The sequence below is a fragment of the Phyllopteryx taeniolatus genome, chromosome 4, assembly GCF_024500385.1.
Source record: "Phyllopteryx taeniolatus isolate TA_2022b chromosome 4, UOR_Ptae_1.2, whole genome shotgun sequence".
Lineage (NCBI taxonomy): Eukaryota > Metazoa > Chordata > Actinopteri > Syngnathiformes > Syngnathidae > Phyllopteryx > Phyllopteryx taeniolatus.
In genome coordinates, this window is record NC_084505.1 from 21,739,151 (window position 1) to 21,759,825 (window position 20,675).

Here is a 20,675-nt window from a genome sequence, read left to right on the forward strand (position 1 = left end):
CTTTTAAACGGTGTTATTTTCTACCGGAGTCTTTGGCTAATGACCTGAACTCCCCAAGGTCTTGCCTTTTTTTATAACTTCTAAAGGTGGTCTTTACACAATTGTAGTGTGTGGTGTTATGAAAAAAGCCAAAGAAAAAGCAAAAAAGAAAGGTTTTCAACTTTTGACGTCTTGTGTTTTGCACGATTTTTCCCGAAATCCGAAATTTTCTGCAGTTGCATTATGTAGTGCCCCCAAAAAAGGTGCGCTGTTATTCCTTTGATGCTAACGTCCCCGAGGTGACGCATTTTGCACGATTTATAAAGGTGGTCTTGTTCCCTGAATGTTTTGGTGAACGGCGCGACGTGCCCAAGGTCTCGTCTTTTGTACAACTTTGAAAGACAAAGACAAAGCCGAAGCGAAGAATTCATGCATTTATTTTTCACAATTTCTAAAGGTTTTATTTTATTTGCCTAAGTTAGCAGTGTTATGCCGAATGTCACACAAAAAAAAAAAAACAAGAAAAAGCAAAGTGTTAATCCTTTGAAGCTAACGTCCCTGACACATCATTTCTAAAGGTGGTATTTTTCCATGTAATCTTCGGTTAACAGCATTATGCCATCATTGTATTATGTGTCGTTACAAAAAGGCTAAAGAAAAAGCATCAAAGTGTTAATCCTCCGTCGGACGTGACCGCACTTTGACCAAAAAGGGATGCGATAATGACGCGCGTGCCGGATCAAATGAAACGCACCCTGCAAGCGACACTTGCCGCACGAGGTCGCCGCTGTGCGTGCGTGCGTAACTCATAAGACCTGAAGTGTTAATTAAAGCGTGACCCTCGTGCAAGGGTGAGTGAGGGTGAGATGATAAAATGATTCGCTGAAGCAAGATTGCCTTTTTGGCCTATTTACTTAACTGGAAGTTTTCATCTCAGCAGAGCCTGCAATGGAAATATACACCATGCGGACTGTATTGTATTATTAAGTACTGGGATGAAAAAGGCCAATGAAGAAGCAAATCAGGTGTTAATGAAAATGACAAATTTGAGGTTGTGGTATGTTTTCCGATATCTTTGGTTAACGACATGATTCCCTGATGGTATGCAGGTTTTCTTTTGTGAACAGCAAAGGCAATTTAGAGTCTTCAATTAACCTGGCCAATGTGTTTTCATAAACATCCAAAACAGTTTTTGTACACATCAAAGACAATGAGGAGTTTTCTATGAACCTGGTCATTGTTTTTTTTTTTTTATCCTGGTTCAATAAACGATATTGATTGAAGTAGCAAAGACAATTTAGCTTGCGTGTTTTGTTACTATCAAAGACACATTTGAGTACAGTACATTTTCATAAACATCTGCGACGATTAGCGGATGTGGCTTTGTAAACAGCAAAGACAAATTGCGTCCTCGATGAACCTGACGTGTTTTCATAAACATCAGAGACAATTAGTCGATGTGTTTTCATAAATAGCAAAGACGGAGAAACAGGTTTTCCAGAGCTGCTTTAAAGCCACAGTACCTCTTTGAATTACTACCTTTGCGTCATAGCAGCTTCCTGTTTGCGCCGTGGTCCGCACGGTTCGTCATTTAAACGCACGTGACCTCGCTGTCAATGTTCTGTTTCGTCCGGAACACCTCGGAGACCTCAGAGGCGTCTCCGAAGAACATCTGCAGCACTGCCAGATGTCTCACACGCACACACATTCACGCACACACACACACACACACACAAACTGTTATAAATAAATGTCATCTCACTCCGTGTAGTGTCGTCCCTCCGATAGCATTGTTTAACACAGCTATTGTGTTTTTTTTCTATGTGGACTCTATACAGTACATACAATGTAGACTCGGTTTTATTGAGGTTAAAGTTATATAAAATATAATCTATATAAAATGGGAAATGTATTTCTGTTGTACAAATTGAAATTATGCAAATGTCACGCTGTCCAGATAAAATTAATTGAATCCCAGCTCCCAGTTAGCTCCAATTAATTCCTCTGCTTAAAATTGCGCCCGCATTCCTTCGCATGTGAATGCCCCAAATTTATGACATGTATCATGTTTTGCAATGAAATATGCCTTTTTGTATTCTGTAAATGTAAAAAAGAATATATTTTGCCTTCCGAAGTCTGCCTGGCGACATGTGGTTGGTCAAAATTACTATTCAATACGTTCTTCTAAAAACGTTTTACAAATCTGTGTAGTTTAGTACTTTGATTCTGTGCCTAGCAGCGAGTACCCACACCAAAAATGAATCTGAGCATTTTTGAAAAACTGTTCCTGCGTCTGCTAGCCCGCACAGTACTTGATTTTGAACTAGTATTTTGATGATCTGTCCCTGTTGCTCGCGAAAAGGTTTTCTAATGGATTACAGCCATTTGTATGGTATCGTACTTGATTCTGTGCTATAAATTCTGCCTAGCATCGAGCAGTTATGCCAAATAAGACCACCAAAAAAATAAACCGAAGCATTTTGTCAATGTGCTTATGCACCTGCTCGCTATCTTAAATGTTTTCGAATGGATTACACTAATCTGTACAGTTTAGTGAAGAAGACAATAGGGAAAAATGAAGCGCCACAAATTCGGCCTAGCGAAAAGTGGGTATAAAAACTAGCGCACAGAAAAATTAATACAAGCAATTTGTTGGCCTGTTCCTGTGCCTGCTCGGTAGCTAAAATGTTTCATAATGAACTGTTGGAAGAGAAGTTGGCCATAAAATAATTTAAAGCTGCAAATTCTGCCTCGAAACAAGTGAGCACTCAAACTGAGATGGGACAAAAAATAGCAAAATTCTAAGAAATGCTATTGATCTGTTCCTGCGCCTGCTCGCTCGCTAAACATACTTTCTAATTAATAATGTCCATCTGTACGATTTAGTATTTGATTCTGCCCTATGAATTCTGCCTAGCAACAAGTTTTTGTCCAAAAAAAAAAAAAAAAAAGAATCTAAGCCTTTTGTTGACCTGTTCCTGTGACCTTCAGCTAACTCAAATGTTTTACAATAGACTTTTAGACAAATTGAAAGAAAAAGAATACAATACATTGAAAAAATAATAATTTAAGCCTCCAAAATCTGCCTTGCAAAAAGTAAACGCACAAATTTGGACGGGACAAAAACAGAAACATTCCAAGCAATCTTCTTGACCTGTTCCTACTTCCTAGCTCAAAAATGTTTTCGAATGAATGACCCCCATCTGTACTGCAGTCTACCATAGGAATTCTGCCGAGCAATAAGTGATCACACCAGAAATAGACCACAAAAACATTTTGTTGATGCATTCCTGCGCCCACTGGCAGGCTAAAGCTGCCCTGTCTTCAGCCACAGGAGCTGACGGACGTTTTGGAGATCAGCAACATGGTGTTCACGAGTCTCTTCAGCCTGGAGATGCTGTTGAAAGTCCTCGCCCTTGGCCTCTTCGGCTACATCAAGAACCCTTACAACGGCTTCGACAGCGTCATCGTCATCATCAGGTGGAATGCGCTTACAAGACAGTAGAGCATTTTAAAGGGGATTTTGATGTTCCCTTCACATTTGAAGATGCTCTTTGTCTTTTTCACATGAATATTTCATGCCGTCACTGCATGTGTGTCAGCGTGTGGGAGATTGCGGGCGAGGCGGAGGGAGGTTTGTCCGTGCTGCGTACCTTCCGTCTGCTGAGGGTTCTGAAGCTGGTGCGCTTCCTGCCAGCCCTGAGGAGGCAGCTGGTGGTGCTCATGAAGACCATGGACAACGTGGCCACCTTCTGCATGTTGCTCATGCTCTTTATTTTCATCTTCAGGTATGAGATTTGAGAGTTTTGCGTTTTATGGCAAGACTTTTTAAGACTTCTTTTGTGCGTCGAATGATGATGGACATGCCTACCAAATTTCATGTTGCTCAGTGAAAGTGGCTTTGGGGGCTGAATTCTTTTTTTAAATTCCGGAGGGGGCTACCGAATCAAAATGGCCGATTCAAACCCAAAGGGAAGACCTCCTTGCGTCTCTTCTTGAGACTTTTTTGATGCGTCTTCTCATGATTGGCATGCCTCTTCAATTTGAAGTTGCTAAATAAAATTGCCAGTTGTGGGCTGAATTCTTAAAATTGTTGTGAATGGTGCTCCTGAGGCAAAGGGCTGCTTCACAGCAAAATGACACACTTCCTGTGTGCTTCTAGACATAGCTTCTTCAGACTTTTGGGGACGGTCTACACCTGATGGACAAGCCTACAAAATGTCATGTTGCTGAAAGAAACTACTCGGCGCTAGCAAGCCGAAATGGCCACTTCCAACCAAAATGGCTGACTTCCTATTGTCTTTGCACACACGGCTTCATGAGGCTTTTTTTGTGGGTCTACTCGTGATGGACATACCTACCATATTTCATGTTGTTCAGTAAAACTGACTTTGTTGGCTGAATTCTTTTGAAAACCTGCAAGGAGCCACCGAACCAAAATGGCCACTTGAAATCAAAACGGCAGATTTCAAGTGTCTTTTTGGCCATGGCTTCTTGAGACATTGTTATGGGTCAACCCATGATACACACGTCTGCCAAACTGAATGTTGCTTAGCGAAAGCGGCTTTGGGGGGGCAGAAATTTCGAAAAGAATCCCTTGCGTGCTACCAAGCTCTTTTTTGAGGTTTGTGAGCACCCCCTGTGGAATTCGTGTATGGATATAGCTTATAATGTGATATACAACAATGTATTGTTTCATTTCTTTCTTTTGTTTTCTGCGCAGTATTTTGGGGATGCATTTGTTTGGATGTAAATTTGGTTTGCGACAAGACAGCGGAGACACGCTACCCGACAGAAAGAACTTTGACTCACTGCTTTGGGCCATAGTCACTGTCTTCCAGGTTTGACATAACGCACGCACGCACGCACACACGCTCACACACACGCCACACAGTTGTCGTGTCTGCGATTTAATTTGAAAGGAAATAGTAGGACATTTAAACCGAAGCAGCTTGTGGTGTTATTGGCTGGATCCCAGACACTCATCTTTATTATTTTTAATCCAATCTGGAGCTGGCTCACTCCCAGCAATGTTTTCCCTCCCCGACAAATGACCAAATGCGAGCCAATGGCACGAGCGGCAAGATGATGCATCTCACAAAAAAAAAAAAACAATGATGAGGCACGAAAAGGCACGCGGCAGGAGCTTGTTTAACACCGACAAGCACCATTGCTGTTCAGCCCGCAGAGACACATATTCAATTCGACGTTAATGTGCCTCTTATTACAGCGCAGTGAGAAAGTACAAACAAAGTTGCTGTTTTTTTTTTTCACATTATCTTGAAGCAGCTCAGTTTATTTACCTAGCACCCTAAAATGTCCAAACAAACACACATTTTCGTTGATGTTTACAAACACGCGTATGTTAGGTTCGTTGATGACGAGCAGCGGATATCAAAAGTCTACACAGCCGTGTTGAAATGCCGCGTTTTGGTGATGTCCCAAAATGTCAAAACCTTTTCCACCATTAATGTGACATGTAAGCTGTGCAAAAAAAAAAAAAAAAAAGAGAACGGTTTTAGAGAACGGAAGTAGAAATAACTGAGATAATGTGGTCTCTTATGACGTTATTACAAAACATTCACATTCAAACTCCTGTTAAACGGGAGTCAGTAAACGTTCAGCTGTTCTAGTAGGGTTTTCTTGCCATTGATGTGGTCATATTTTACTGTTGTTCATGTTTCTGCATCCTGCCCACAGTCAACGTGTCTCCCTCTTTTCCTCACGTCTGCAGATCCTGACTCAGGAGGACTGGAACGCCGTCCTGTACAACGGCATGGCGTCCACCACGCCGCTCGCTGCCCTCTACTTTGTTGCCCTCATGACCTTCGGCAACTACGTGCTCTTCAACTTGCTGGTGGCCATTTTGGTTGAGGGCTTCCAGGCAGAAGTAAGGGCACTTTGGGGTTTGGGCTGCTTACAGAGGGGATGGCGGGGGTTTTGGCAATAGCGGCGACGGAGGCAGTGGTGGTGCCAGGGGCGCCATTGCTGTCAGTGCATTGTTTGCTTTGGTGGTGGCGGTCCCTACTTAAAGATGTGGTGGTGGTAGTTTTTTCAATGGCAGCAGGGGTGGTGGCTTTTGGCATTAGTTCTCGGCGACGGTGGTAGCGGTGATGCGTCGTTGGCATTAGCGGTGGCACCTTTGGCAACGGCATTGTCGGGATTGCGTCTAGCAGTGGTATTGGTGGCAGCAGGGGTTGCCTTGGCGGTGATGGTGGCTACTTAACGAAGTTGCGGCTGCTTTGGCCGTGGTGGTTTTTGATGACGGCAGCTGTGGTGGCTTTGGTGTTGGTTGTGTGGGAGTGGTAACAGTGGTGAGCTGTTGGCATTAGCGGTGGCAGCTTTGTCAATGGCGTTGGTGGCAGCAGTGGGTTTGTTGACGGTGTTGGGGGTGACAGTGGCGATGCATTGACAGCGTCGGTGGTAGGTGGTGGAAGTCTAACATTGGCTGCAACTGTCGGACTGGGTTTGGCGGCTTCGGTGTTGTTGCTAGTTTGTCGTCGCGTTGGCTCTGTTAGCGGCGTTGGTGATACTCCTCGCATTGTCAATGCCATCGGGACTGGCGACAGCGGTGGCAACCTCGCCGGCACGATTGACATCAGCATTGGCGGTGGCGATAACAAAGCTGCCTTGTGGAGAATAATCCTCACAATCCCGCTTGCATGGTTTTGCCTCGCTCTTAGAGCTCTACATAGTTTTCATGTCTCTCTTTCTCACACACACACACACACGTGTACACACACAATACTCTCCAGGGTAGACTTGTGTTTGATATCGCTCTGTCATTCACAGCTGGTGAGCTTTTGTTGTTTCGTTTTTGCTGTTTTATCTCCGCAATCAGACAATACACACTGACAGTCACACACTAATAGACACACACACACACACACAAACTGATAGACACACACCAGTAGACACACATCGGTTGATACCCTCCGCCTAAGCCATCCTCCTGCATCTTTGCAGCAAAAATTCTAATTCAATTGGGCAAAGCTTTATTGCTGTGACGACAGGAGATCACCGGCAAGAAGTCCCCTTTGGCTCGTCTGCCTCGACTGACTCATGCTTTTGTGCTTCTTTGCGTGTCGCGTTGTGCGTTTAGGGCGACGCCAGCCGATCGGAGTCGGACGACGAGGGCCATTCGCTGTCTTACGACGAAGAGGAGAAGCTGAGGGAGCTGTACGCAGCAGGTAACGAGCTAACTTGAGAAGAAGCTAAGGTAGCAGTTTATGTTTACGTTGTTCACTCTTGACTTAAAGAGCTGAAGATCCAGGCCATGATCAACAGCCCCAACGGCCTCCTGAACCCCAGGGCCTCCAGACCACCGCCCCTTTCCCTGCCAGTCATCACGCACACTGCGGCCACGCCCACCATGATCTACGGTCAATCGCGGCGTGCTAGTGCCGCCTCTGTGGTAGACAGCCTTGAGCAGCAGAGGGCGCCGGTGAGCTTTCAAGCCACTAATTCTTATGGAATTAAACAAAAACAAAGTCCGAGCACTCAGCCCTGAAAGATGTTAATGGAGATGGATTGCAGAGTGATGCTGTCACATAGTGGCCTTTTACAAGTATTGCCGGAAGAAATACACCTGTGTCCGGAAAACATAACAAAGCCAAAGAAAAAGCAAAACACACTGAAGCTGAACACTCACGAGATTTAATGACATCTCACATTTTTCATTTGGAAAAAATGTCCAAAAATGCAATCGAGTTGTCTGTAATATTTATTATAATTTTTTCATTTAAAAAATAGTTTAAAAGAGAAAAAAAACATGATATGGCGCAATTTTGTATTTAAGATAATCGCATAGAAAAGAAGTTGAATGTTACAAGATGTTACATGATTTTGTAATTAAAAAATAGAAAGAATTAAAAAACTACCATATTATGACACACTCTTACAAATATAACAAATAAAAATAACAAACACATTTTTACAATGGAAAAAAATGTCATGTAACGTTTTTATATTCATAAGTCTATATTTTTTGTGATATATATCCTAACATTTAACTTAAAGAAAATTTAGTAAAAAAATAGCGCAATTTGTTTGTTTGTTTCTTGTAAGTGTAATTGTAATTAACAAAATCGTGGAATATCATTTTTTGTCTTTTTAAAAATATACATTTAAAAATTGTGTGATATCGTGTAAAATTATTTTGGGGTTTTTTTTTATTTAAAAAAATGTGATATCATTTAACAATCACATTATGCATTTTTATTAGGAATAGCATGATATCTTGTATTACTATTGCACTTTTTATTTTAATTAAAAAATGTGTTTGATATTTTGTAACATGCAACTTTTTTTAAAACTTTCAATACTTTTTCAAACTAAAACAGTGTCCTATCTTGTATTACTTACTTGTATTAACTTAGTTTTACAGTTTATAATTTTAATTAAAAATGGTGTGCCATAGCAACATAAAAAAATGAAAAAAGTGTTTTTTTTTTAATCTAAATTTGTCTAAATAGAAAATTACGTGATATATTGTTTTTATGATTATTTATTTATTTTCAAAATAGTGCGATACCTTGTAAAAAAAAAAAAAAATTCACATAAAAAAAGTACTTTGATAATACATACAACTTTTTTTTTTAAAAAAAGAACCTTAACCCATTTGTTCTTAAGAAATCCAAGTCCCGGTTGTATCCTCTCCACAGCCTCCGTGGGACAGTGTCCTCGAGAGCCGCCGCTCCAGCTGGGCCAGCATTCACCGGAGGAGCCAATCGGGGGAGATGGAGTCGCTGCTGTCTGACGCCGGCAGCCGAGAGGCGTCCGTGGACACGCCCGACTACCTGCAGGTGCCCGACTGCAACGGCGCCGCTGCCTTCCACCTGCCCGACGACACGCTCCAGACGTCGCTTTACCGCACGCACCAGGAGGATGAGGATGTGGAAGAGGTTCGCATTGTCAATCACTTTTCGGCTTTCTGAATTGGGACCCATTGGACAATCAACCAGATATGATTTCCGTGGCCACAGGAGTCCCAGGTCCTTTCCTCTTATAAAATAAAACATACCTTTTGTGAATGTAACATTAAATGATAGTCACATTTGATACTTGTCACATTACACATTTCCCCCCCAAAAATTGTTTTCCAGGCTGCTTCACAGCTTAGAAACAATGTTTTCTCCATTAAATGTCACTCCGTAATATATAATGCTTTTGAGAAACAGTGTCTCGGATAACCCATTCAGTAATTGAATAGGCAGAAGATGTCAAATATGTACAGTAAGTACTTCATGAGCAATCTGTGACAGTGACGTCACTTTTGCTTTCCATAATGATTGGGGTAATTTAAAGCACTATTAAAATGTCGTCAGCCATACTGTCAAAAGAGCATTTTTTCAATTATTATCACTTCCGGTCTGCGGCTGATTACCATTTTTTAAGAATGCCGGCCCCCCCGTACGTTGATACATTATTCCATTTCATTTTAATTCCACTATCACAATGTTAATCTCTCGTTTGCACGTTCTCCCCCTGCCTGTGTGGCTTTTCTCCGGGTACTCCGGTTTCCTCCCACATCCCAAAAACGTCCACGGTAGGTTAATTGAAGACTCTGAATTGCCCGTAGGTGTGAAGGTGAGTGCGAATGCTTGTTTGTTTATATGTACCCTGCGATTGGCTGGCTCGCCCGAAGATAGCTGTGATAGGCCCCAGCACGCCCGCCACCCTAGTGAGGGAACCTAGTGAAGGTACAGAAAATGGATGGATGGATGGATGGATAATGATCGTTTTACTGATAACGACTACATTTATACTATTTAGAGGTGTAACCAACATGAAAATCAGAGAGCTGCATAGTTTCCTTTTCATGTAGTAATGCAAAATTCAGTGTCCTTGAGCAGGATGTTGATTGTGTGCCCTTGCAGACTTTGTACCAGAAACTGAGAAAACTGGTAGAACCCTACGAGCCTCAGTGGTGCGTGGAGCACGGGGATTGGTCGCTCTACGTTTTCTCTCCACGCAACCGGTAAATCCCCTCGCGTGCGGTCGATCGAGCGCCGCGTCACACAACGCATAAACACGCTCTCAGCGCTTACGGTTGTGTGTGCGTGTAGTTGCAGGCTGTGGTGCCAGAAGACGATCGGACACAAGTTGTTCGATCACATCATCTTGCTCTTCATCTTCCTTAACTGCATCACCATCGCGCTGGAGAGGCCCGACATTCAGCCACACAGCATGGTAGCATGTACACACACACACACACACGCGCGCGCATAAGCACGCATGCCAACATACATAATGTATAGTAGACGCTTCATTAGGTACAGCTTACATACTGTGCATCATTATTTAAACACAGGACATTATTTAAGAAATGTATCGAACTGTATTCAAAATATTTAAACGGTATTTATAACGATGTCAAATACAAAAATGTGTCTTCCAGCACACCCGCGACCCTACAGAGGATAAGCGGTACGGAAGATGAATGAATGAATGAATGAATGAATAACAATGTGTTCATTATAAATTATTTTGAATGCACGTGGATGTCTAAACTCAATGGTTTTTATTTCTGGGAATTGATCCCATCGGAAATAATGTTTAAAAACTATGTATAGTATTTAAACAATATTATTTTGTATATCATATTCTTTGATTATTATGATTATTATTTATATTATTGAAAATAATAATATATTTTATATAGGGCCTTTAAAGGAACCCAAGGCTGCTTAAAATGAAATTTAAAAAAAATTATGTAGTGCTGACAATATGTAATATTATATGATAAAAAAAATTCCATGGTACATTTGTTTTTGTATTTTCTCATTGGTTTGTACATTTTCAAAATAATGACAATGTAAAAACAACTTTACCAGATTCAAACTGTCACCGTCATACAACCCTTTAGCAAGAACTTTGTTCAAATGTCGTTGTGTTTTCCTGTGGCGATCACCATCACCCCCGAAAAAACAAAGCAAAAGCCAAATGCGAGTTGAAGTCTCGCAAGATTTGCCGACATTTCGTGTAATGATGCTTTAAACTGAATTTGTTATATTCCATTGACACCTTGAAATCCCACTTTTGAGCCACGTTTGCCATCTTGAGGATTTTACTGTTTCCCTCCATTAGGCATTTTCACATAATAATAATAATAACAATGATAATATTCCAACCCAGGTTATCATGATTACAACATCCCGGCATGTTTTTCCATTATATTTTCATCCTCCGACGTCGTAATTGTTTTCTTCTTAATGCAGCAAAAGCGACGGGAACTTGAAAGCGTTTCTGTGTGTGTGTCTGTTCCAGGAGCGAGTGTTCCTGAGCGTATCCAATTACATCTTCACTTTGATCTTCGTTGGCGAAATGGCGATCAAGGTAAGTCTCCGTCGCAAAACGATAAGGCCGATTTGCGTCAGATGCGCTTCGGGCTGGGGGATGACCTTATTCGCACAGTCACATTTTTGGGGGGGACATAAATCACATAACCTTAACAGAAGTGGTACTAAAAATGGACTTGCTTAATCATGTCACAAATCCGAAAAACTAAACATGATTTTTGTTCATCAATCATATAATCTTACTAGAAGTATTCTAATTGACTTTTTTTGATGATGATGAGACGAATCAGAAAATCTTATCTAATAATGCCCTTCTAAAGTGATGGGAACCATGATTTGCATGTTTTAAACATATTTTCCTCCTGCCTCGCAATCACACAACACAAACGGTTCCTAAAAATGGACAAGTCACAATTTAGGAAAACTAAACATTGTGGACACCTAAATCGGTCACATTTGGGGTCATAGATCACTTAACCTCACCAGGAAAGTCACAAATCACAAGTCACGAATGTAAAACCGGGTTGTTGGGACCTAAATGTGTATCAATGGGGGGGTCATGAATTGCAATTGTACTAAAGACGATCTTGGCACAAATCAGAAACGAACGTGTTTTAACATGTTTTCCTTGTGTTACGTGACATAAATGACACAACCTTCCTCGAAATGCCTTCACAAAAATTGCACAAAAGGTGGACTTGATCACAAGTCAGAAAAGGAGGTTTTGCCATTGGTCTGGAGACCAAATCTGTCACATTTGGGGGTTCTAAATCACCCCCAAAAAATGTACCAAGGATGGACTTGCTCAATCAGAAATCAGGAATCAGATCTAATGTGATTGATTTGTGCAAACATTTTTTTCATGTGTTGTGGGACCCTAAACCTGTCACATAAATCACGTAACCTCACTAGAAGTGTTACCGACTGTTGTTGCTTGGCTTTTTTGTGTGTGTGTGTGTGTGTGTGTGTGTAGGTGGTGGCGATGGGCATGTACTTTGGCAAGGGTGTGTATCTGCAGAGTAGCTGGAACGTCCTGGACGGGGTCCTGGTTTTTGTATCCTTGGTGGACATCCTGGTGTCTGTGGTGTCGGCGGGTGGGAATCGAATCCTGGGCATCCTGCGCGTACTGCGGCTGCTGCGTACCTTGCGACCGCTCAGGTGCCAGTCTGTCTGAGCACCCATGCTACCTATCTCCACTGTCATTTACTGTAGAGTTTCCGATTCCGATTGAGTGCCAAAATAATACGATTTCTGAACCACCTTTTTGGAGGTTCCAACAGCTTGTGTATCATGGTGACGAATGTACGTAGTTCAGGAGTCTTTCAACACAATGCTCCAAAACACACTCAATAGCGCCCCCTGGAAAATTCGACACTGACAGTCGTTTCACAGATTTTGCTTTGGACGAATGTATTTTGACCAACTCTGACTCGGGAATTGACCCCAATGAACCCCAGTTGTCCTAGACACTAAATTGCCAAAGATTTTAGCAGCACATGGCAAGAACATGGTGTCCAAGTTTCTGAGGATTCGCTCTAAAAAGGGAACTCTTGTGTTTCTTCCTATAAAGTCTTAGTCAAACTTGGTGTGGATGGTGAAAATGCCACCTTGAAGATTTTGTCAATCTCCTCACACCATGTGGTGATATGAAGTGGCATCAAAACTGGACAAGGGGAACATTGTAAAAAGTTTTTGGGGGGCCTCATGTCTCCATAGAAATGTAAATAAAAACTGCGAGTCGCGAGGAAAACATCCCCACACCCTGTTAGGGTCGTGCGAAAGTTGGGAGATGCGCTGCATTGTATTGTGAAGTTATTCGAGGTTTGTGTTTCAGAGGGAGTATGGGAAAGCCCAAAATATGTTTTTCCCTCTGTACATATGCCGCGACGCATACCCGAACGCTGTCACTTGAAGCTAAGCGTATGTGTTGGTGTTTCAGGGTAATCAGTCGGGCTCCGGGTCTGAAACTGGTGGTGGAGACGCTCATCACCTCACTCAGACCTATCGGGAACATCGTCCTCATCTGCTGTGCTTTTTTCATCGTGTTTGGGATTCTGGGGGTTCAGGTAAACGTAATGTGAACACGGATGTGCATTTTTTTTGCGTGTGTGTGTTTAAACACGGCTTTAAAATACTGACTGCTTTAAGACAGATGAGCTGTACGATTACAAATGAAACCGAAAACCATGGGGAAATGCAAACCAGGTGCTGATAAAGCATCACATTCGAGTGCTGTGCTCTCCTGCGAGATTTGGTATTGATCCCAATACAGGGGCAGGATCACCGATATTGATATTTTTGGGGGGGTAATAATTAAGGCGAAGTCGTTGTAATAGTTGAATCTGAATGGATTTTCACAGTTTTCTTTGAAATAATGCATTTCAAAATTGTTTATTTTTTTCAATTATCATACGAGGCTGCACGGTGGGCAACTGGTTAGCACATCTGCCTCACAGCTCTGAGGACCCGGGTTCAAATCCGGCCTTGTCTGTGTGGAGTTTGCATGTTCTCCCTGTTTCTCCGGCCGGGTACTCCGCTTTGCTCCCACATCCCCAAAACGTGCGTGGCAGGTTAATTGAAGACTCGAAATTGCCCGTAGGTGCGAATGTGAGTGCGAATGGTTGTTTGTTTGTATGTGCCCTGCGATTGGCCGGCAACCAGCTCGGGGTGTACCTCGCTTCTCGTCCAGTCAGCTGGGAGAAGCGGTTTGGAACATTATCGTATGAGTCACTCCGATTGCGATACGATCAACTCAAATCACAATTACGATACGATTCAGTCCAATTATGATACAATATAATTAGAATACAATTCCCTTTCATTTGAACACAGTTGACTCTCATTATGGCGCGACTGACTCCGTTTAAAAAGCGAATCCATGTGATTCACTACCATTATGATGTAAATCAATATGATTTAGCATTAATATGAGACACTGAGCAATGTGAGTCACTGTAATTATGATACAATTCTCTTCAGTTATTATATGAATCGAATCGATTTCACTCCAATTACAATATGAATGAATACCATTCATTCCAAGTACGATATGATTCAATCGCATTCACTCCATGTACGACACAAATTGATACAATTTACTCTAATTCTAATTCTTCACTCCATGCTTAGATTATGAATTGACACAATTCACTCCTACTGTTATGCGATTCACTCCGATTGCAATCTGAATAAATACGATTTACTCGAATTGCAATACGATTCTTGTCAATTACCCCAAGAATCAAATGACTTTCACTTCTATTACAACACGAATCCACACAATTCACTCCAATTACGATATGATTCATTCGGAATACGATACAATTCACTCTAATTGCGATACAATATGATACGATTCGTGTTGCGAAATGATTGACTTCTGTTGCGATGAAACAAAACGTAGCTTGAAATCAATTAACTGTTTATAGAGATAAAGTCAGCAAAATTGTACTCTCAGACTTATTTATTCTTACACATTTTAAAATAATTACAATCATTAGGTTCCAGCACGCCCACGACCCTAGTGAGGATAATCACTATGGAAGAGGAATGAATGAATGAATAAAACCATTATAATTATCTTAACACTGGCATTCCAGTATAATCTAGTTTCCGCTATTTTGTATTCATTTTCATTTCATTTGAACGTGATTATCATGACCGGATTGACTCGCTTGAGGGATTCAAATCATTTCAGTGAGTTGATGAATTCATTTCTTCCTTCCAACGAGGTGTGGCTCAATGCTTCTTGGCCCTTTAAGGGGCTACAGCCAAAGATAAAAATGTCGTTCCACTCATCCATTCTATGATATTCTGCTCTACATATTAGTGCGTGCGTGTGTTTGTGCATCTGTGTTTGTGTGCGTGTGGGCCTGTACAGTTATTCAAAGGCAAGTTCTTCCACTGTGACGGCTACAACGTGACCAACATCGCCAACAAAACTCAGTGCTTAGATGCGGGACACCGTTGGCTACGCAGGAAGTACAACTTTGACAACCTGGGACAGGTGTGACACAGTCACACACACACACACGCGCATGCGCATGCACACACACACATAGACACACACTGATGTAAATGGGCATCTTGCAGGCCCTGATGTCTCTGTTTGTGCTGTCATGTAAAGACGGCTGGGTCAGCATCATGTACGACGGCCTCGACGCTGTCGCTGTGGACCAGCAGGTACGACGTTGTTTGATTTGACGCATATATCTTGAGTTCATCATTCACAATAAATCAATGACCAAATGACTCAATTAGATACGAAGACAAAATACAAAAAAAAAGGAACACATTTCTGGAAAAAAATCCATTCAATTCATCAATTCATCAGTTTGCTTTGATCATAAATTATTCATTCGTGCATTTCATAAAATAAAAAGTTACAAATGTACGTCAAATGTATTATTTATTTATTTAAAATCAGCAATTTATTTGATGAGATGTAAGCATTTTGAAAAAAATATTTGTAAAATGGTTTGATGATAAGCAATTCATATTGATTGGATGATAATCAATTATTTGATCAAATTAAAAGGTTCAATGTACATGTAAAAGTGCTTCTTTTTTCTGTACTATTATTTAAGATAAAAGATCAAGATAAATGCATTAAAAAAGAATAAATATACTTATAAACCAATATTTCAAAGAGAAGAAAAAAGCGTGGCTATTTTAGGGGAAGGGAAGAAGAAAGAAGAGAAGCCTGCTGATAAATAGATGTGCAGCGACAGCCGTGGCGCTCCCACCGCTGACTCGGGACTCCCGTTGTCCCGTTGTTTTGATCCGGCAGCCGATCCGCAACAACAACCCGTGGATGCTGCTCTTCTTCATCTCCTTCCTGCTCATCGTCAGCTTCTTCGTGCTCAACATGTTTGTGGGCGTGGTGGTGGAGAACTTCCATAAGTGTCGACAGCAGCAGGAGGAGGAGGAGGCCAGACTCCGCGAGGAGAAGCGACGGAGGCGTCTGGAGAAGCGGAGGCGCAGTGAGTTCACTTCAACCACGATATAAGAAACCTGTTGCCAGTCTTGGCGGTGTCAATCAAACGTTAGCAAGTGGCTCACAATGGGTATTTTGGAAATTCATGTCGTTTTCTAACGCAGCGATTCTCCGAATGCGCTACGAGTCCCACTAGTGAAATGCGGGTTCCTTCTCGTGGCGTGCCAAAGAATCATCTCCCTAGTGCACTTCTGTTGTATTTAACTTTTAAGGTTGAATACAGTGGCATTTAATCTTAAAGAGCTGACTGGTTTTATACATTTATTTCGGGACAATTAAAAAAATGATGGACAATAAACAAAAAATCGAATTATCTTTAGAAGCATTTCATTAGCCCTGCGTGTGTGTGTGTGTGTGTGTGTGTTTGTGTTCACGTGTGCACAGAGGCCCTGGAGAAGCCGTACTACGCCGACTACTCTCCGCTGCGTCGCTCCATCCATAGCGTGTGCACCAGCCACTACCTGGACCTCTTCATCACCATTATCATCTTGACCAACCTGCTTACCATGAGCATGGAGCACTACAACCAGCCCCAGGTAACCACAGCAACAGCCCCTCTTTCATCACCCACATACATTACAGGCATTCATTGTGTGTGTGTGTGTGTGTGTGTGTGTGTCAAACAGTACCTGGTGGAGATCCTCAAGTACTGCAACTACATCTTCACAGTGGTCTTCGTCATCGAGGCCATCCTCAAGCTCATCGCGTTTGGCCTCCGTCGCTTTTTCAAAGAAAGGTAGCATGCATTTTTCCTCTTGTGACGTAGCGCGGGTTGCCAGGGGCCAGTCGCTTTGCGCCGCTTCAACCGCAGCATCCACTAGCTAGGCCTATTTTTCTCAGTCCCTGCATTGGATCTTACCTTTTGAAAAATATGTTATGTCATATGTTTTACTGATTTTTTTACTAAGTATACAAAAATAAAATGAGTTTTTCATGTTGACGTTGGCGCTATCAAATACAAACGTGTATTAATACTGCAAATGGGAAAAATACGTACGACGAGAAAATCGCGGGGAAAAAAGGAAAACGAAATGTCAGAACGAGTTTTTTTCGGGGGAGAAATAAAAGGTGATAGGATCAAATCAAGTCATATTGTTTTAGAATTGATCTTAACCATACAAGAAGAATGTCACATTTTTCAGTTGAATTTTGTAGAAAAATATTACAATTATTAACGTATTGAATTTCTGATAAAACTTGATTCATCATTATAAGAAAAAGGACAATTTAGTATTATTTTGAGGGGAAAAAATGATAATATAATGCGATTAAGGTTGTATTTTCTTGGTGGAAAAAAAGTTACAAATTGAAGTAGAAAAGGTGGACTTTTGGAGAAATAAAAGTTGGAATACTAAAACAAAATAGTGAACTTTAAAAAAAATATAATATGAGATGAAAGTTGTAATGTTTTGAGAGAAAAAGTCACATGACAAGAAATAAGACTTTTTCTTAGGAAAAAAACCCACCACAATATTACAAGGAGAAAGTTCTTTTTTTGTATGTAAAAAGCCTGACTGCGCGCTCGTTTTCCAGATGGAACCAGTTGGACCTGGCCATCGTGCTGCTGTCCATCATGGGAATCACGCTGGAAGAAATCGACCTGAACGCCTCGCTGCCCATTAACCCCACCATCATCCGCATCATGAGGGTGTTGAGGATCACGCGAGGTGCGCACACCAACACGGCAACAACGGAAACAGCAATGTTTGGGGCCTGATTTACTAAAAACAAAAAACAAAACAAACGCTCTTGAACTTGATTGCTCATGCAAACAGATGTGGAAGATAATCGAGACTGAGCGTGCGCAACCAAGATTCCGTCTGCTAAATTGCAATCTTTGATTTTGTGCCTGAAAGGCAGGTGCACAACACATGCAAAGCGCTGCCAGCTACGGCCGCCACAATTCATCAATTAACCGACAAATCATCGAGCCTCGATTTAATCAACTTTTTTCATCAATGAGGAATTTTGTTAGAGCCATTGCTTAATTTAAAATTGTGCAAATCCTCTGTTTCCAGCTGCTCAACAGAAAATATTCTCTGATTTCTGTAGTTCGTCATGATAGCAGGCGAATTAGCTTTTGTGTTTAATCCAAATAAGACATTTGCAAACATCTTTTACTTGGGAAAACAATGAGAAAAACCAGTTTTGACTTTTTTTCTGATATGTTAACAATACACAGTAATCAGAAAAAAAAGATTTGACAATAAACTAATGCAAAATAATGTTTTGTCGATTATTCAATTCATCGATGGAATAATCATTTCGAAGAATATTTGATTGTGACTCCCCCAGTGCCGAGGAGAAATTGAGACCACTCCGAGCTTCACGTATTATAAATGGCAAGAAATCTTAGCTGTCGCGCAAATCAAGGAGAAGCCGGCACTGATTTCTTTCTTCCAATTCCTGCCGAAAACGCCAAATGATGTCCTGAAATAGTCGCAACAGACACTTTGCTCTGAGAGCGGACAACCAAACTTAACACACGGTTCAGTTACATACCGCATCAATGCAAGTGGCGTCTTGTGTACGAGGGACGAATTCCCCCTTGAGGTCGTCCACCAAAACTTTTTCATTTTGACTCCGTCTCGCTGGGCTGAGTTCAGAATTGTTTCCTTTCCCAATAGAGGTGACAGGAAGAACTTTGTTTTGCTTGTGTCGCCATTTTTTAAATGCCAGAAACAAAAATGATCATGACATATCGTCTATTATTGAGCAAAGCAATTTTGGAGCTCCTGAAGAAACTAAGGCTTGATTGGAGCCAGTCACAAGAAGGAGTCATGCCATATCAACAATGACAAAACTCCTCGCAACCACTGCATTTCCTTGTGTCCACCTCATTTCATTTGTGTCCACTGTAACAATTGATGCCGGCCTCTCCCGCAACAGATTTCCAGGCGTGCCGTCCCAAGTTTGAAACGCAATGTTGCGCAGGCAGGGCACGCACCGCATCAGCCACGCACTCGGGATGAGTTAAATCAAACAATACATGGCTTCTATGCGGTTCCTGGTTTCCATAAAATGATCGGACCTAGCAATTTATTTTCTGTAACTCGGTAATGTGTTTGTTTGTCTTCCACTAACACTTCCAGTTCCACCACTTGAGTATTCCTTTTGCACTTGGGAAAAAAACCATGAGCCCTTCAGTGCCAAACCCTCTTTTAAGTTCGGTGGCCTCTACCACTTTTACACCTGTTGCCAACAGCGTGCATGATCTGTTCAAGCGAACACGCAATTCAGCGCCCGCTATTTGGGATCTTAGTGAATCAGGCCCTGGGAGTACACATACTTACTGCGCTGTGGTGCCGCCATGTTGCAGTTCTGAAGCTGTTGAAGATGGCCACGGGAATGCGAGCCCTGCTGGACACGGTCATGCAAGCGCTGCCTCAGGTAACGCCAACATGCTTTCGCAAAGCAGGTCCAATAGGAAAGGAGAAGATTTTACTATTATGACAATAACTTTTGCATTTTTTTGGGTCTTGTTTTTCCAAGAAAAGGGTATTTCTATTTATTCTATTCTATGTATTAATGTATTTTTTTAATAAAGGAAAAAGTTATATTTCGGCAACTAGGTTTTATCATAGCGGCACGGTGGCTTAGTGGTTGGAACGTCTGCCTCACAGTTCTGACCGGGGTTCAATCCGCCTGTGTGGAGTTTGCATGTTCTCCCCGTGCCTGCGCGGGGGGCTTTTCTCCGGGCACTCCGCTTTCCTCCCACATCCCAAAAACATGCGCGGTAGGTTCATTGACGACTCTAAATTGCCCGTAGGTGTGCGTGTGAGTGCGAATGGTTGTTTGTTTGTATGTGCCCTGCGATTGGCTGGCGACCAGTTCGGGGTGTGCCCCGCCTCCTGCCCGATGACTGCTGGGATTGGCGCCACAGAAAATGGATGGATGGATGGTTTTATCATTTGACTTTTTTTTTTTTCCAAAGTTCTTTAAAGTTTTTTTTCATTTAAAAATAATTCTTAAATGTTTGTAATCTTTTATATAGGAAAAAGTTATATTTCGACTTCAAGGTTTTATGGTTTCACATTTTTACAAAATGTTCTTTAAAGTGAAAGTAAAATGATTCTTAAACGTTTGACATTTTTATTTTGTACTTAAAACTACAGTATAGACATTCTTGTGTTATTTACATGTGAAAGATAAAATATAAAATGAACTTTAATCATCTTAATTCAAAGCAAATATTTTCCTTCAGTGACTCAAAATTGCTAAAAAGCATGAAAAAAAATCTCAAATTAAAAAAACAAAACATTATGTCGGGGTTTTTGTAAAAAATACATTTCACAATGTTGACAAATGTACTTTTTCTTTTGGAAAAATTGTCCTTTGCGTCCTTCTTTCATGATTTCCATGAATCTGGCACTCTGAGTCACTTTTCAGTTGGGTTGCTT

At 41.5% G+C, this 20,675-nt stretch overlaps 1 protein-coding gene across 2 annotated transcripts in view; it reads left to right on the forward strand.

Moving 5' to 3' along the window:
• The window catches only part of LOC133476756 (voltage-dependent T-type calcium channel subunit alpha-1H-like), a 64,440-nt gene that overhangs the window by 30,188 nt on the left and 13,577 nt on the right, over positions 1–20,675 (forward strand). Inside the window, exons 11-29 of one of the 2 annotated variants that reach the window (XM_061770580.1) lie at positions 3,308–3,459; positions 3,582–3,767; positions 4,703–4,820; positions 5,714–5,869; positions 7,082–7,169; positions 7,239–7,423; positions 8,643–8,882; positions 9,858–9,958; positions 10,047–10,170; positions 11,248–11,316; positions 12,253–12,437; positions 13,219–13,345; positions 15,160–15,285; positions 15,372–15,461; positions 16,069–16,261; positions 16,660–16,811; positions 16,902–17,011; positions 17,809–17,942; positions 19,595–19,665. In XM_061770580.1, coding sequence (XP_061626564.1) covers positions 3,308–3,459; positions 3,582–3,767; positions 4,703–4,820; positions 5,714–5,869; positions 7,082–7,169; positions 7,239–7,423; positions 8,643–8,882; positions 9,858–9,958; positions 10,047–10,170; positions 11,248–11,316; positions 12,253–12,437; positions 13,219–13,345; positions 15,160–15,285; positions 15,372–15,461; positions 16,069–16,261; positions 16,660–16,811; positions 16,902–17,011; positions 17,809–17,942; positions 19,595–19,665 — 2,607 coding nt within the window. The remainder of the gene's footprint in view (positions 1–3,307; positions 3,460–3,581; positions 3,768–4,702; positions 4,821–5,713; positions 5,870–7,081; positions 7,170–7,238; positions 7,424–8,642; positions 8,883–9,857; positions 9,959–10,046; positions 10,171–11,247; positions 11,317–12,252; positions 12,438–13,218; positions 13,346–15,159; positions 15,286–15,371; positions 15,462–16,068; positions 16,262–16,659; positions 16,812–16,901; positions 17,012–17,808; positions 17,943–19,594; positions 19,666–20,675) is intronic. The other variant, XM_061770581.1, reaches the window with a different exon arrangement.